We start from the raw sequence: 16,463 nt of genomic DNA, 5'->3' as shown, positions 1-16,463 counted from the left end.
TTCTCTAGTCTGATGGCTGATGTGAACATTACAAGAAGTTACTGGCCCGTATCTGCATGATTCTGCACATTGCACTACTGATACATGATTGGCTGATTAGATAATTGCACAAATGCAGGTGTAAAGGTGTTCCTATTGAAGTGCACATTGAGTGGAGTTGGACTGAGACTGTAATGCATGTCTTCCCTCACCACATCCATAAACCTTCTCCTTGGTATTCCTCTTTTCCTCCTTCCTGGTGACTTCATCCTCAGCATTCTCCTAGCGATATACCCCATGTCCCTCCTCTGCACATATCCAAACCATCTCAATCGGGCCTCTTTCACTTTGTCCCCAAAACGTCCTATATGCCCTCTAAGAAGCTCATTTCTAATCCTGTCCAAACTCATCACTCCCAACAAAAACCTCAACATCTTAAGCTCTGCTACCTACAGCTGCACTTCCTGCGGTCTCACCGCAGTCCTATAAACTTTCCCTTTCACTCTTGCAGATACTCTTCTATCACAAATCACTCCTGCCACTCTTCTCCACCCACTCCACCCTGCCTGCACTCTTTTCTTCACTTCTCTTACACATTTTCCATTACTTTGTACTGTTGATCCCAGGTACCTAAACTCCTCCACCTTCTCCACCTCTTCTCCCTGTAACCGCACCACTCCACTGCCCTCCCTCTCATTCACACACATGTACTCTGTTTTACTCCTACTGACTTTCATTCCCCTTCTTTCCAATAATGTGTGTGTGTGTGTGGTTTAAAGAAATTGGCACAAGTTTGCTTACACTGCAGGTACAGATATGTTGTCCTCGTTGGTCTGGCCTCATCATTGTAGCTTTATTGACGCACAGGTGCCACTTGGTCACACCCAGTCCAGCTGGAACACAGGAATAAGAAAACCGTCAACCACTAGAGAACAGTCATGTGAGAAATGTCTAGAGAGTTAGCGCATTAACCTATTGAAACAAGAGTCTAGTGCTATTTGAAGTGATGGAGTTGAAGTGTGGGTCCGTGTTTCTCATATACTGCATAATCTTCATACTGTATGTGTGCATGCACGTTGTGGATGTGTAAAAGGCACACAAGGCACAGCATTTGATTTTGGCTAATGCATTAAAAAGCTACTAATCATATAAATGAAAATATTTTTGTGTGAATTATATTCAACATATACTTTATATTCATGAAACCTTTTCCTCAGCACAATCTGTACAACATCCATTAACCGCCATGAAATGCTCAATACCACAAACATTCTTTAAATTCCAACATGTTTTCATGCATATGATCTGATGTATCAGTAAGTCTCCAGTGGAGAAAAAAAGGTGCTTTCTTCCTCTATAACATTCACTTCTTCCTTTCCCTATGTGCCAGATCACTGCAGAATAAAGCTGCTTTGTGTGTGAGGTTCTCTATATCCTTTCTAGGGTTTTTTTTCCCTCTTCTCTCTCTGCTGTGCAAATCTGGTCAGTCAGGTTGCTCGAGATTTCAGCAGGACCGGTTTATCCAGGGAGAACTGGTGTTTGTGCGTTCAGGCAGCGAACTGCACCAACCTGTTCTACTCTGCCAATGGAGGGGAGGGAGGGGGGGATGGAGGGAGAAGCAGAAGGAGAGGAGAAGAGCAGTGTGAAAGGAAAACTCCTCTGCTCCATTCTTATCCTCTTACCATTTTTTTTCCAGGATTTTCCCAGTTTGGGCCATCTTTCGGGAACTCGATTAAAGCTCGGTGGTGGAGAAACTGCTTAGACGAGGACCTGGAGGGCTGTATGTGACTGGCAGACAGCGTGATTGCCAGCTGTTGAATTTGAGTTCTAAATTCCACCAGGTGGCCAAGGGTGAGTTTTGGAGTTTTGTTTTACTGGATGGACGACAGTTCTGATTTACATGAAAAACACTATAGAAATTGTAAATAAGCAAGGAAGGAATGTGTGTGTGTGTGTGTGTGTGTGTGTGTGTGTGTGTGTGTGTGTGTGTGTGTGTGTGTGTGTGTGTGTGCAGTTGTGGGCACGCAAGTGAAAAGATTCTGGAAGAAAGAGAGGCCTTGTGTAAGAAGTCTGATTATTTCAGGCATCATGGAAATGTGATTATAGTAAGGGCATAAGGTAAAAAGACCTGCATACAAGCTAGTATTAATGATCTCTTCCAACTGTGTATTCATTAATGTTTGGAGTGAATAGAGCAAATGCATGTGAACCAAATCGACACCTGAATTAGCCAGTGTCATACCCATAAATTATTAAACCCGTAATAATCACCCAAGTTGAAAGACCTTAAAACACATGAATGAGCATGTACATGTTTGTAAATTGGCCACATCGTACAAATGAGGCGGAGCAGCAAGGTGTAATATTGACACAGGACTTTATCAATATATAGTATTGTGCTGTGATTGTCCTGGACTGAATAATTCATAAGTAATACAGAATTCATTTGTTAACAAAGTAACAAATGAACATCTTTTATCTTACATTGTAACTTTAATAGCGCTTCTACCACAGAAAAATAATGCAGGAAAAGGGGAACCCTAATGTTAAATGATATCCAAATTGTTAATAAGTGCAATATTACATGGTTATATCTACTATGAAAAAAAAAACACAAAGGCAAGTATGGTATTTAAAATGACTTTCAATCATGATAGATAGCAGAGCACTGATTGCACATGTGTATTCTTTAAACTTTTAGTGACATAGTATAGATCTAGGGGTTGTGTGTTGTTTTAAATGCGTTTGATTATTCATTTCAAGTCAAATGACTGTAATGCAGATGTCATTCTACACATCTGTTTATGTGCACCTACATTGCACAGATTCGCCTCGCTCCATGCTTGCTTTGATGTACTGATTTACTCAACATTCATTTGCAAAGAATGGCATTTCCACATTGTGAGTAATGCACTTCGATCCATTATTATTTAGATGCATTTATATTTATATTGCATCAGATTTATATTTCTCCATCTTAATTAACATGCTGAAACTGAGTGTGTGCAAGATTGGATCTTTTTGAATGCATATGGTGTGTTAGGTATGCATGGCAGTGTGTATGTGTGAATGGGTGTATGTGTTCTTATTTTTTTATGTTTGAATTTGCATGTGTGCATATTTGTGTGTATCTGTGTACATGTGGGTGTGTATGTTTGAGACTCTACGTCAGTGATTTCTTTCCTCGGTAAGACAGGTTCTTTCTTGCTCGTGCCTGCTAATGCGGGACACCGAACTGACATATCCCAACACGCACACCGACTGAGGGAGTGGGGGACAGAGTGCTCTTCCAAACTCATTAAAACAGAAACAGAGCTGCGAAAAACTTTAAGTCCCAGCTTTAATTGTAAAAGAAGTTCAAAGAGTACCTTGTGTAAAGAATTTAAACTTTGCTGTATATTGATATGTATATTTAAAAAACGGTTTTGTGAATTGTAGTATTCCCAAACTTTGTTGTGTTACTCATTTAGGATGCCTGCACAGCATAAATTAGGCCTTCTGACATTGCAATGACTTAGGTAAAGGGTCCGAATGTGCTAGATGTTAATGACTTGAAGCAAAAATAAAGTGGAGCATTTTCAGCAGATTTACATTGCTGCCAAGAAACGGCTGGCAGAGGAGGGGGGCAGCATGGGCCACACCCTGTGGAGCACCCTTAGTGCACACTGTTTAACTCGTTTGCTCCATTATACAAATGTTTATGGAAAACGTTTGCTGTGGCACATCAATGGTGGCTCTAGTGCTAATAAGGTCAGCACATAATTATTATATTTTTTTAATTTGCCATCCATTCATACCCTATATACTGCACATATCTGTGCTCTCTTCCTACACTAAGACAACCAAGCCAGCTCAAAAATGCAAAAATATTACTTTATTGTGTTACAGAAGTGTAAATCACTACTCGTTCGCTTTGTGCACCAAACTTGACCCTGACACACAAAAGTAATCAGGAATATTTTTTGACACTGGTAATGACGAAATGATTTGGGATCGGTTATACGAGCGAGTCAACGTCTCATTCTTTTTTTTTCTGTGCTTATTTCGATTTCAGGGCATACAGTCAGCAAACCTGAACCTGTCTGATCAGGCAGTTGCTATTGGGTGACCCGAGGATGTTTGTTTAGTAATCTGATCTTTTTACACTTAAATTTCACAATCACGTTATCCTGCAGGCCATACACGAGAGTCCAGTCGGGAAGACGGTTTCCTCAGGATGTCTGAGATAAGATCCAGAGTCTCATTATGTGGCCGTATGGCGTGGGACTTGACTCCTGGCACATCATTCTGGTGTCCAGTTATGTTGCTCTTAGTAATTAAATAGTGTCATTATGCTACATATGTATCCCAGCTTCTTTTTTTCTCAGATTTCATACTGTATTGACAAATAGATGGCTTATGTGCACTTTCTCTCTCTCACACTTTATACTTTTCTCCCTCTTTCTGTCGCCCATATACTGTACATTCACAACGCACACACATACACAAATAAAGTTATGCCTGAAGCACTGTGGTGAAACCAGTCTGACCAGGATAGATTATAATTATTCTTAATATCTTCTCTGAGAAGTTTGCTCTGCTTCCTTAACAGGTTAAACCCTAAGACAACCAGCTTTAAAGGTTATTTTGCATTTCTGAAATATTTCTAGTTTCTACCTCTAACTATTTCCTGTTGACTTTTCTTTAATGTGAATGTATGTATTTAAGTGTTCCATTGTGCATTCTTGCATATTCATATTTTAAAAGCTTTGTTCTGAGCACATGCTAGAGGCCATCATTTGGTGTTTGTTTGTTTGTTTGTTTGTTTGTTTGTTTGTTTGTTTGTATTATAACATAACTAATAGAGGCTCAGCAGAATGTTTCAGTGCAATATTTAAATATAGGTTCTCACTCCATGCTCTTTCTCTCTCTCTCTCTCTCTCTCTCTCTCTCTCTCTCTCTCTCTCTCTCTCTCTCACACACACTCTCTCTATCTCTATCTCTGTGTGTCTGTAGGAGGAGGATGGCTGTGGAGAGTTTTACTGAACTGCTACATAAACTGAAAGAGGTCCATGAGCAGGAGCTGGAAGGTGAGCTCGAGCCTTTCATTACTGCAGTGTTTCAGACACTACACTTCCCACGCTATTTATTTTTTATGCATTATGATAGCAACTAATCTGGTTTAAAAGAACATATTAAAAAGAAAATATTACAAATAGGTCAAATAAATGCTTAAAATAAGTTAATTATTTTCAAAATTTATTTCATTCCTTTATATCATTATCAATCCTGAATAATCGTAGGCTTTCCACAGTTACTCAATAATCAGAAGCTATTAAGTCTTGAGTGCATTAAGAAGACTCAATGCTATCAGCATCAGATATCAAACTATTGTCCTGTGAATCAGAATTAAGTTTCTGAATCTTAGATATTCCCTTCTTGATTGTTAACATATTTCCATAAATATTAAACATTTACTTTATATTGATTGAGCTCTTTGACCTTGTTCGCGGCACGGGCGTTCTTTCCAGAGGTGGTATAGTCGGAGTTAATAGGCTACAAAACAGAAGACAATATTGGGTTCCACTCCTCCATCCAAGAGCAATAATCTGTGGTCATCATGGGCACAAACTGGGGAACTGAAGACAGTTGGGTCTATTTCCAGTCTTTAACTGTCCACTTCAGATGAGTCTGTGCTTTTGATGACCTCAGATTCTTCTTTTCTAAGCTCAGATCAGTCTGATCTCTTTCACTGTTAAACAAAGGGTTTTAGCCTGCAGTGTCTCTACTCAAATGATTTGTTATGGTTCTTTGCACCACTTTGTGTAAACTTTGAAAAATATTGTGTGTGAAAATCCCAGAAAATCATCAGTTCATGATATAATGAAGACCAGTCAATTTTCTAACAACGATGCGGTGGTTTAAGTCACAGAAAGCACATTTTCCTCTCATTCTGATGTTTATTGTGAACATCAACTGAAGATCTTGGCCTGTATCTGCGTTCTATTTTCCACTGTATTCCTGCCACATTATTGGCTGATTAGATGAAAAAACTGTTTTTCTTAATAAGGTAGACTGTGAATTGATATAAAGTGTTCTTTTTTCATATCCAATAGGCTTGCAACAGAAAGTCCTCGAGTTAACAAATAAGAAAAACTGGTGAGTCCTTTATGTTGTCTTCTTGATTACATTTACCAACATTTGAAATGCTCTGGAAGGTGCTATAAACATATTCATAGCTAAGTCTGCTTGCAATATACAAACCATCTCTACGTGTTTTCCAAAATAAACACCACCCCCACTGCCCATAGCCCCTTTTTTTGAATTATGGATTATATTGATTTATATGCTAATGGTGAACAGGATTTGTGTATCATACAGACTTTGGTTTATGTGTTGTAGTGATGCGAAGAGACTAGAGGAGCTATACAACAGGAACCAGCAGCTGAGAGAGCAACACAAAATGCTGACAGAAAACATAAAACAGCTGGAAAACATGTATGTAGATGTGTTTGTGTGTGGGCATTTTTTACCATGTATCAGCAAGTATTTTTGGGATTGTAGACAGATTCTCAGACCAATGTGTGTGACAACACTTTTAAAATACTTGCATTGGAATCCTAATGCAATGTTAATAGAGCAATTTCACAATGATATCCATAAATATCCATAAATTCATATCCATAGGTCTTGATATTTGGATGCTCTCCCCTTTTTCTCTCTCTCTCTCTCTCTCTCTCTCTCTCTCTCTCTCTCTCTCTCTCTCTCTCTCTCTCTCTCTCTCTCTCTTTGTGTGTTGGGGTTTTGGGCCTTGTGAGGACATCTAATCTTGGGGATATCTTATCAAATTTAGCTTATAAAGCAGTGGTTCTTAACCTGTGTTCGATCGAACCCCAAGGGTTCGGTGAGTTAGTCTCAGGGGTTCGGCGGAGGTCTCATATGATTCGTGATTACACGCCCCGCTTAAGAAGGGTTCGGTGGATGCGCATATGAAACTGGTGGGGGGTCAGTACCTCCAACAAGGTTAAGAACCACTGTTATAAAGGCAATTGTTAAATTTAGGTTCAGACATAGTATTAATTTGCTGCATTACTAATTATTATACAGTGTCTGTCTAATGTTTGGAAACACTTAGTCTTTTATCACGATATGAACAATTATATCGACCAAACATCGAAATGTACAAATCCTCCTTCAGCATGAAGTCTTAACACAGTCTCAGCATCCAGAAAGTTCATTTCTCTAAAAATACAGATGAAATTCTTTGCCATGCCTTTTGTAAAACTTGCCAAAGCTGTTCTTTACTAGTTATATATTTCTGTTTGACCTTGCGATCCAGTTCATTCCAGAACTGTTTAATAGGATTTAGGTGCAGTGACTGGGCAGGCCATTCCATGATAGATAACACTCCAGAGTACTGTATGCTGTCTAAATAACAGAGCTTAGATGTGTGCTTCGGGTCATTGACTTTCTTCTAGTTATTCACTCTCTAATTCTTGTGTTTTTGCCATCAGTTTGTTTGTTGCATATAGACTAAAGCAACATTCATGTGTCTTAATACATTTATGCGCGTGTGTGGGTGTGTGGGTGTGTGTCCGTAGGTTACGAGCTGGGTTGTGTGACAGATGTACAGTCACCCAGGAGATGGCTAAAAAACGACAACAAGAGTATGAAAACTCCCAGCTCCAGAGTCTGCAGCACATATCTATTCTAAGTAGGTTATGCTTATGCAAACACACTATTATTAGAAGCAATCGTCTACTCAGACTGTCGAAAAAATTTTACTAATAGAGATCATTATGTGTAAAAAAAAAAATAATAAAAAATTAGCAAAGAGTAAAAGATCATTCACATTTTTACAGCACTTTTTTAAGGGAAAGAGAAGTTCAAGAGATTTTTATTGTCCAAGAAAGGGCAAGAAAGTGTTCTACTTGAATTAAAGCTGTTTAAACTTTACTAGATTGATGCTGTATAAGGAAATAAAGAACAGAACTGAATGTAGCTTTGGGTTCACCCTGACCACAAAGAAACAAGTTTGTCATGAAATATTAGAAGTGATTAATGCCATATACATGTCAAAATTGTGCACCACAGAAGATTTACAAGAAAATATGACAATCTGTAAAAAGATTTAAAAATTAAAAAAAAAAAGGCAGAAACAGCCCACGCTTTTAAAAAGAATCACAAGTACCCAAAAAACATAAAATATCAAATATATCTTTAACTCACCACAGACCATGTTAGGACTCCTGGGATGGAATGGTTCATTCTGTGATTGTTCACTAAAGCAAGAATCATATGGGCACAAAATTAAGGAAGCTTAACGTTTAATGACATGCCTTTCTTTGTCTCAGTGCTGCCACCTTTCGCTACTGTTAACACCTAAACTGCAGCAGGCAGAGAAATATTTAATGAATTATTTTACCATTCTAATAGTAATATAATTAGGTTAATTAAGTAAAATTCCCAAGTCTTATGGGCTCAAGCCCAGAGTCTCTGGTCATAAGTAAAATAAGTCACAAATCATGAATTTCAAATATGATATATTTTTTTTAAAAAGCTTCTGAAAGATTATAATTAATATAAAAAATTTAATTTACTGAGGTCACTGTGAAAGATGGAGATGAAATTTTTTCAGTGACTAAAAAATCCTGTTAAACTCATTAAAAAGATATATATATTTTTAAATTCTAAACAGTATTCAGTATGAATCATTGCACACTCTGGGTATCTTCTCGATCGGTTTAACCAACTTTTCTTTAAAATAGTTTCAAAAATATCCAGACAGGCTTTACATTTGTTGGGCTACGTATCCTACTTAAGTTCTAACAATTTGTTTTAGGGAACAATTTTCATTTTCATTTTTAACAAATTATACATCTTGATTCAGAAAATAAATTGTGCATGGGCATTAACCTGGCTTTATATTTGCCTTTATCAGATAAAAAAAAACCACACTATATTCAATTAAGGTTTTGTATGAAGGTTTTTGGAGCGGTAGTAAAAAAATCTAAACAGTAAACTATTCATGAACAGTTTCTGATGCCACAACATAATTCAACAGACAGCAGTTATCTAAAAATAGCATACAAGGAACAATTATTTTCTAAGTGGTTGGAATGTACTCTGTAAATTCCTGATATTCCAGAACCCAATGGCTACTTTTCTTAATTTCCTTGTTATGCTCTTTTGTTTTCTTTTGCTGTTTTCCCACTTCTGTAGTGGGTGAGATCAATGCATTGGTGAAAGAGAATGAAAGACTAAAAGAGGAGGTGAAGAGTCTACGAGAAAGAATAGAGTGAGTGAATATCAGTGTGACTATTCATGAACATGGATACATGAAAGACCAGGCTTGCTAGATAATGAGTTTATTAGCTGTAAATATTAAGTAATTTTATTGATATTTAGGTTTGAATTTGTAAAAAGAAATATTGTGCATATTGTCTATTCAAGTGCATATTTCTGCTCTTGACATTTCAGACAACAGAATGGTCACTCAGAGGGAACAGGTACCCCTGACGTTAAGCATTCTCCTGATCCTACAGCCAATGCTCTGTCTGTGGCCAACTCTGTTGTAAAGAATAATCAGTCCACACTAGGGGGCGCCACTACACCAGCAGCCATTGTGAAGAGTGAGACTGAACAGAGCCAAAGCACAGAGTCTGCAGGTGACAGACAGGAGACAGCAGGTAATCCCTTAATTATCGTCTGAATATGGCTCACAATGCTGCTCATTCCTTATTTGTTTAATGGCTTTATTTTTCCATTAACACATACAGACAAAGGATCGGAAAACAAACGGTTACAAGGGTGGAGTTTAACACATTTTTTTGTAAGTCGCCATAAATGAACATTAAGTTGTAGAGGTTGTAGAGGAGTAATAAAAATTACTTTGCTGATTCATTCATGTTTTTAAACATTATTTGTAACGTTATGTCAATATTTTACAGGAGTCAAGCAGGCAGCCGGTTTTTTCACCCAACCAAGCATGGAAAGAAAGAAGGTGATTTTATTTTAAAATAAAATATAAAAGAATTGTTGTTCAAGATTAAAGATCTGCCGTTGTGTCCTTAAAAAGATTATTCGCACCTCTTCAATTCTTGATTTTTTTTTACTCTCTTCAGAACAATTAGCGTGGACTCTATGGAGGCTCGTCAACATCCCACTTCACATTCCATCCCTCCTCACCTTCGTCTTCTGAAGAACAACCCTCTGTTTTCACCTAGGCGATCCGAGGACCGTCCTGGTATTGTATCTATCCCAGTGCGGCCCCATCCAATCAAAACCACCCCATCCAATCTTGCCTGGCCCCTGCCTGAACGATCAGATTGGCCATCAGTGTTGAATACTGGCACTAGTGGTGGCATGGTGGTCAGTCCGAACCTGAAACATGACTCTAGCTCCCCCATCCTTCGCTTTCCAAGTCTGGTTCCACAAGGCATTGAGCCCCACCTACCACCCCGCAGCCCTGCCCACCCACGACCTATATGCCCACATCCAAGGGGGCTTTTTGAGCTATCAGATGTCAGGGAAAAGAGAACACCGCCGAGCTCTTGGTCAAGCTCACAGCATGAGAGGGTATTTGGTGAAAATCTGAGAGAAGGAGATGAAGAAACACCTTTGGATCTGTCTAATGGCTCAGGCCTGAAAATTAAAGAAACAGAGACAGACTTGGCATCATCTTCATCTTCGTCACCTCCAGCTCCATTCTCTTCACCATCTTCGGCTCAGTATGCCTCTAGTCCTCAGAGTGATCTACAAACAGGGGATGCAAAGCCTCAGGTATTAAATACACTCTTGTAGCTAGACGTCAAGGCTGCATTCAACGCCTCTGTTAGAGGTCCAAGTCTTTCAGTTCAATTTTTATTTAATAGAAATTCTTTAAAAATCTTTAAATTCAGTATATGGATTTTTAAATGTTTAAATGTATGCCTATAAATTATTACCAAATGAGAAACCAAAAGCGCTTGTGTCAAGAAACAATTGAAGAAACTTCTTCATTCTATATGAGAAACAAAAATTGGATACAGACTCAAGGAGGGAACTCATCCTTATCCCTGTGACACTCTTTTATTACTGTGTACAACATAGTAAAAAATATAATTCTGTAACTTGTACAGTTATTAGAGTTTTATATGTTTGAGAATGTAGACTTGAGTGCAAAACATGTGGCAATTGTCCCAAGCAATTGTAGCGTATCTGTTCTTTTTAAGGCCATCTTCAATGTTTCTAAGTGGTACCATCCACAGTAATGTCAATGGTCTTTATGCTGTCCATGTAAGGCCATTTTCAGCAAAAGCTATGGTTTAATATATTTCCGTAACAAGAGTATTTCCCTAACAAATATTCTTAATATTACTGAAGAGCTTCTGAAAATTAATCAGGGGGTTAAAATAAACTTCAGCATGACCGCAAAACCAAAACTGAAATTATCCTACCAAGTGCATTGCAATTCTATGACGTTTGCAGTACAGCAGTGTCTCCCACTGCCAAATTCCCTGTAACATGTAATTTAGTAAAAATAAATTATCTTAAGGCAATTTCTTAAATCTCAGCAAACTTGGTCTTGGAGACTGGCAAACTAAGGTCTGTGGAATGACTGAATTCCTGACATCTCTTGTGACATTCCAACCTTTAATGCTGTGTTCATTCTTGCAGCTATTTTATAGCGACAACATGCCAGTCACTGTCCTATAACGCAGCCAGAAGGCATTACTATTACTGGTTGCCGTTGTAACTTTTATCCATGTGCTCTGTTAATCAGAGGCATGTTCAAATCTGGTAGACTTCCTTTGGGTTAATGTCACCTCTCCTGGTTGAGTTGAGTGCTGCGGTCATGTTCTTCAGTTCATCCTAATGTGTTTAATGCCTCATGACATTGTGATAAAAACTTTATGACCAAAATTATGTGGACACCTGATCATCATTCCCAATTGAGGCATTAACAGTGAGTTGCTGCTTCTCCTCACAAATATAACATAGTTTCTGATCATTTGTGCCATATTTAGACAACAGAGCATTTTAAGGTCAGGCACTGAATTGGGACATGACAACCTTGCTTACAATCAACGTTTCACTACATTAAAGTGATGTTCATTTAAGTGGGATTGAGGTCTAGATTCTGTTCAGGCCACTGGCGTTTCTTCACATTCCATGACTTTATGGATGCTGCTTTGTGCATACATTTGTCTAAACAATGTTAGTATGTTGTAGCATCAGCTTCACCATTATTGGAACTAAGAGGCCAAGCCTGAAACCCCTGAAAACAGTCCCAGATCCTCCATTACACCTTATCATTGATCCTCTACATTCCAGTACAAAGGTTTTTCCTGGCAGACACCAAACCCAGATTCATCCATCAGTCTTTGAGATAGTGAAACATGATTTATCACTCCAGAGCACAAATTTCCACTGCTCTGGAGTCCAGTAGCAACATGCGCTATACCCCTCCAACTAATGCTGTCTATAGCCAAAATTCTATATTGTCTAGGTCAAATGATGTGATTGTCAACAACTCTGTCACTGTTTACAGTGATATCATTTTAACACAATAACAGTAAGAAGCTGCAAGCTTCCACCTATCAGTACTTCCTGTTAATACTTCTCCACCTCTTTGTTTAATGGATAGACTGGAAACAGAGATCTGAACTGGCATTTTCATGCAAAAGGAAACAGCATTGTGTTTTAGAACATAAACTAATCATGACCCTCATAGATTGTTAGCAGTCATTTGATAAGGAGAAGTGGTTAGTATGTATATGTGTGGCATTTAGTAGGGTGGGGTGGGTGATGGCGGAGAGTATCAGATGCCATCAGTATCATATGTTAAGTAAATGCAATGTGGAGTATGCTCTGATCCTTACTAGTGTTATTGTGAAGTGTTATAGTTATCAGTATACCTCATCATTTGCTTTCCACAATAGAGCAGGTTTGTCTTTGTGAACTCGTCAACCTTCGAAGAGTTCAGACTGTTGACTTTTGGCCAAGACTTTTGGAAAAGTTTATTCACTCATACAGTGACCCACAGAGACAAAGCAGCTGGAGACTATTCTTTTCCAGCAAGAGCTGGCGAACTGCAGTGACGTGAGCAAAAGCAACCATTGGCGTGTAGATAAGAGCGTGTTCAATGAGAACAGTTTTGAGATAAGTTTACTGAATATATGACTAGAAATGTGAGTGATTGAGTTAGTGAGTGAGTGAGTGAGTGAGTGAGTGAGTGAGTGAGTGATTGAGTGAGTGAGTGAGTGAATGGGTGAGTGAGTGAGTGAGTGAGTGAGTGAAAGGAAGTATTTGAATTCAATAAAAAATGTCATTTTAAGACAAATAATATACATTCCAATCTATTTTTTTCTCTCTCACAATTTAAAGAAAGAGGAGACTGCAGAAAGAGACAAGGAAGAGGGAGATGAGGGAAGCGAAAAGAACGAGAATGTAGACACAGAAAACCTGAAAGTTCCCTCTCTGACCATTTCACTTCGTCCAGGTAGAACCCTATGATTAATTACTGTTTTTAATTATACAAATTGAGAGACAACTATTTCTGAGTAAACAATACGTGTTTCTGTTTGTCCTCACAGTTGTGGTCCTAGAGTCATTAAAATCAACAGTACAGGTAACTTTCCTCCAAACTCGAATTTATAAATATGTTTATTATCAGTGTAGTACTACTGAGAGACTTTGTTCATGCTTTGTCAGTTTTGTCATTCTGATATATTTTGTAAATGTTGTGCTGTTGCAGAAAGAGCAGGACATGGAGGAAGACAGTGGACTGCAAGACCAGAAAGAAAAAGAGGATAGTAAACAGGTTATAGTGAGGAAGAGACCATGCCAGACTCCTGAAGGTATGAGGGCATGTAATCAGACTAGAGATATTGAGGGGCTCAGTCTTAAATATCCACGTCACTAGCAAAGATAGCAATGTAGATAGAAGGAGGAGCTTAACCATGGTCTCATCTGGACATTCTTTATTCTGTTTGACTTAATTTAATGTGTTGCTGTTATTTAGATAATAATGAATAATTTGAATGTAATGTCCCAGTATGAGCTACATTTTAAGCATCAGTTTCCTCTTATAAGCCACATTTAAAACCCGTCTGATAGTGTTAGCAAAAAAGATGCCAATCTGCCAACCATTATAATCTATAGTTCAAAATATCAACTTTTTATTTATTTTTATTCTTTTTTTCATCTTCAGTAACTGCTTTATCCAGGTCTTTATCACATTGACTTGGGAGCAACCAATTGCACCAATATGAGCTTAACTAATAAAAATAATTTTATATACAAAGTCTTTGTCTGTATTTAAACACTTGTTAACTTCTTGTGTGCATGAAATTGATTAACACAGGAAGTTAGTATAGTGTCTTCACAGCTACATACAAAGAAGTCACACATACACACAGACCACGCATACATTTGCAAATAAGTTCTTACCGAGCCTAAAACCAGAAACAATACACAAGTGAATAGAAATTAGCATGAAATTAAAATAAATGTAGACAGATATTTATAGATATATATAAAAATATAATATATAATAAAACTATAAATATTATACACCAATACCAGAGGTGGACAGAGTAATAAAATATTCTACTCAAGTAAAAGTACTGTATGTACTGAAAGTACAAGTAAAGTTACCGGTCTAAAGAATTACAGTAAGAAATAATACATTTTGGAGAGTTGTTTTTATTAAAGGAACACCTTTACAAATTAAAGTGAAATAACAAAAAAATAAAATAAATAAAACACCACAAGTCCACAAGTAATTTTAGTGCAGATCATCCCATAAATATAAATATGGCATAAACTATATATATATATATATATATATATATATATATATATATATATATATATATATATATATATATATGAACTCATATACCTACTTTTTAAGTGAGTAGTCATTTTAATGGTATATCATTAGCATTAGAAACTAGTTAGAAATAAACAAGTCATATTCTGCCAACAAAGTGAACAAACTAGGAACCATTGATGAATTTGTTTACTGATTTTACAGATTAGCAAAGATTTCAGTAGCAAAGAAAGCAAGCAAAAAAAAACCCTACAGTCCATGACTTGAGTATAATGTGAGCTTTGCACTTCTCTTATAATAATTAGAGACATCGCAAATGCAGATTCAGATAGTAAGCGCACGCACTGGACAAATCCAGTGTTTTCCGCAGTGATAAATTAAAAGCTTTGGTTGGACACTGCATTCTTATGATTGGTTATACAGTAATGCTCAAAACTAATGCAACAATAGCAGATGTAACAATGTAGCAAATGTAACACTTAGAGCTAGCTTAATTCTGCACTGATAGTTTTGCCCCAAGTCCCCATTAATTTCCAACCATGGTGCTAGCTAACATTAGCAATGTCATGCACTGATGCAACGCAACAGCAGTGCTATAATTTCCAGGGTGTGATTTTTTTACCCCTGGCATTATTTTTATTAATTTTTCATTGTTTACTCAGTAACGGATAGGATTTTAAATGTAGTTAAGTACAATACTTACATACTTACATACAAAACATACTTAAGTAAAAGTAAAATTCTAGATTTTAAAAGCTACTTTAAAATGTAGAAGCACATAAAGAATCTACTCAATTACAACAAAGTAAATAAATGTAATTTGCTACTTTCTACCTCAGACCAATACTAGGAATAATGACGCAAAAGATATTCAACCATTCCAAAAAAAATATTTGGGGCAGTTTGTTTTTACAAAGTTCCTCATTCAACCATTCATTTGTATTTTGTTTCTCTTGTTTTCTTGGCATAGCTCTGTCACGACGCCCACTAAAAGAAAAGAAGATGAGGACCACCCTGCTGCCACAGGAGGCTAACATTGGAGACACAGAGCAAGGCTGAAGCGTCATGTACGAGGACAGTGAGTTGTTTTCTTTCTTTATATCCCATGATTTCTCATGTGTAGGCACCCATGTCCCTTTTAAATCAAGCTGATTAACATAAAACCACCTCCCTCTCATATGAAGTTGGAAGGTTTGAATCCCGGCAATGCCACAACCGTCCATGGATGTCTGTTAGCTCATATATCTGAAAGAGGGTCGTTAAATGTTTTCCAGTTCCTGGTCTTCATGTCTCATTAATTGATTTTTTATGTTTTTGTCTTGCAGACGAAATGTATCATCACAAGTTACATGTGGTGTTCTGAATTTCTCTACAAAAGGAGCGTTTTCCATTGTAGCAGGAAGCAGAAAAAAAATCAAACAGGAAACACAAAAAGAACATCTAAGTTTTGCACTTGTTTCTGAATATCACACTTGTGTTGGAGATTAGATGGCCTGACACTAAGATCAAATGCTTTTCTATGTAAAGCACCTCAAAGACTAGCCAAAGACCAGATTTCCCCGAACCAGACAGGAAGTGAGAGTACAATGAAGCTGTACTTCCAAATTTTGACTTCTAACCAGAAATAAATTATTTTGGATTATTTGTCTATTACATCGCATTCCCCCACCTTTTCTCTCTCTTTTTC

General features: G+C 37.4%; 1 protein-coding gene across 1 annotated transcript; it reads left to right on the top strand.

The window, feature by feature from the left end:
• The first annotated feature begins 1,588 nt into the window (after positions 1-1,588).
• Positions 1,589-16,181, top strand: rbbp8l (retinoblastoma binding protein 8-like). Its single transcript, XM_046869115.1, has 15 exons — positions 1,589-1,830; positions 4,975-5,048; positions 6,075-6,117; positions 6,361-6,456; positions 7,560-7,672; positions 9,181-9,256; positions 9,439-9,647; positions 9,738-9,790; positions 9,909-9,961; positions 10,083-10,740; positions 13,327-13,441; positions 13,536-13,570; positions 13,697-13,799; positions 15,747-15,854; positions 16,102-16,181. The coding sequence occupies exons 2-14, from the start codon at positions 4,982-4,984 to the stop codon at positions 15,833-15,835; spliced, it is 1,710 nt and encodes a 569-aa protein (XP_046725071.1). The 5' UTR covers positions 1,589-1,830; positions 4,975-4,981; the 3' UTR covers positions 15,836-15,854; positions 16,102-16,181.
• The last annotated feature ends 282 nt before the right edge of the window (positions 16,182-16,463 follow it).

This window comes from Silurus meridionalis, chromosome 16 (assembly GCF_014805685.1).
Source record: "Silurus meridionalis isolate SWU-2019-XX chromosome 16, ASM1480568v1, whole genome shotgun sequence".
Taxonomy (NCBI): Eukaryota; Metazoa; Chordata; class Actinopteri; order Siluriformes; family Siluridae; genus Silurus; species Silurus meridionalis.
Note: the sequence above shows the minus strand (reverse complement) of the source record. Positions and strands in the feature narration are given on the sequence as shown.

Excerpts from the sequence above, each read along its gene's own strand:
- rbbp8l (XM_046869115.1), top strand. The coding sequence starts at position 4,982 with ATGGCTGTGGAGAGTTTTACTGAACTGCTACATAAACTGAAAGAGGTC. Across the intron at positions 6,118-6,360 it reads TTAACAAATAAGAAAAACTG|TGATGCGAAGAGACTAGAGG; the intron begins GTGAGTCCTTTA and ends TATGTGTTGTAG. Across the intron at positions 6,457-7,559 it reads ATAAAACAGCTGGAAAACAT|GTTACGAGCTGGGTTGTGTG; the intron begins GTATGTAGATGT and ends GTGTGTCCGTAG.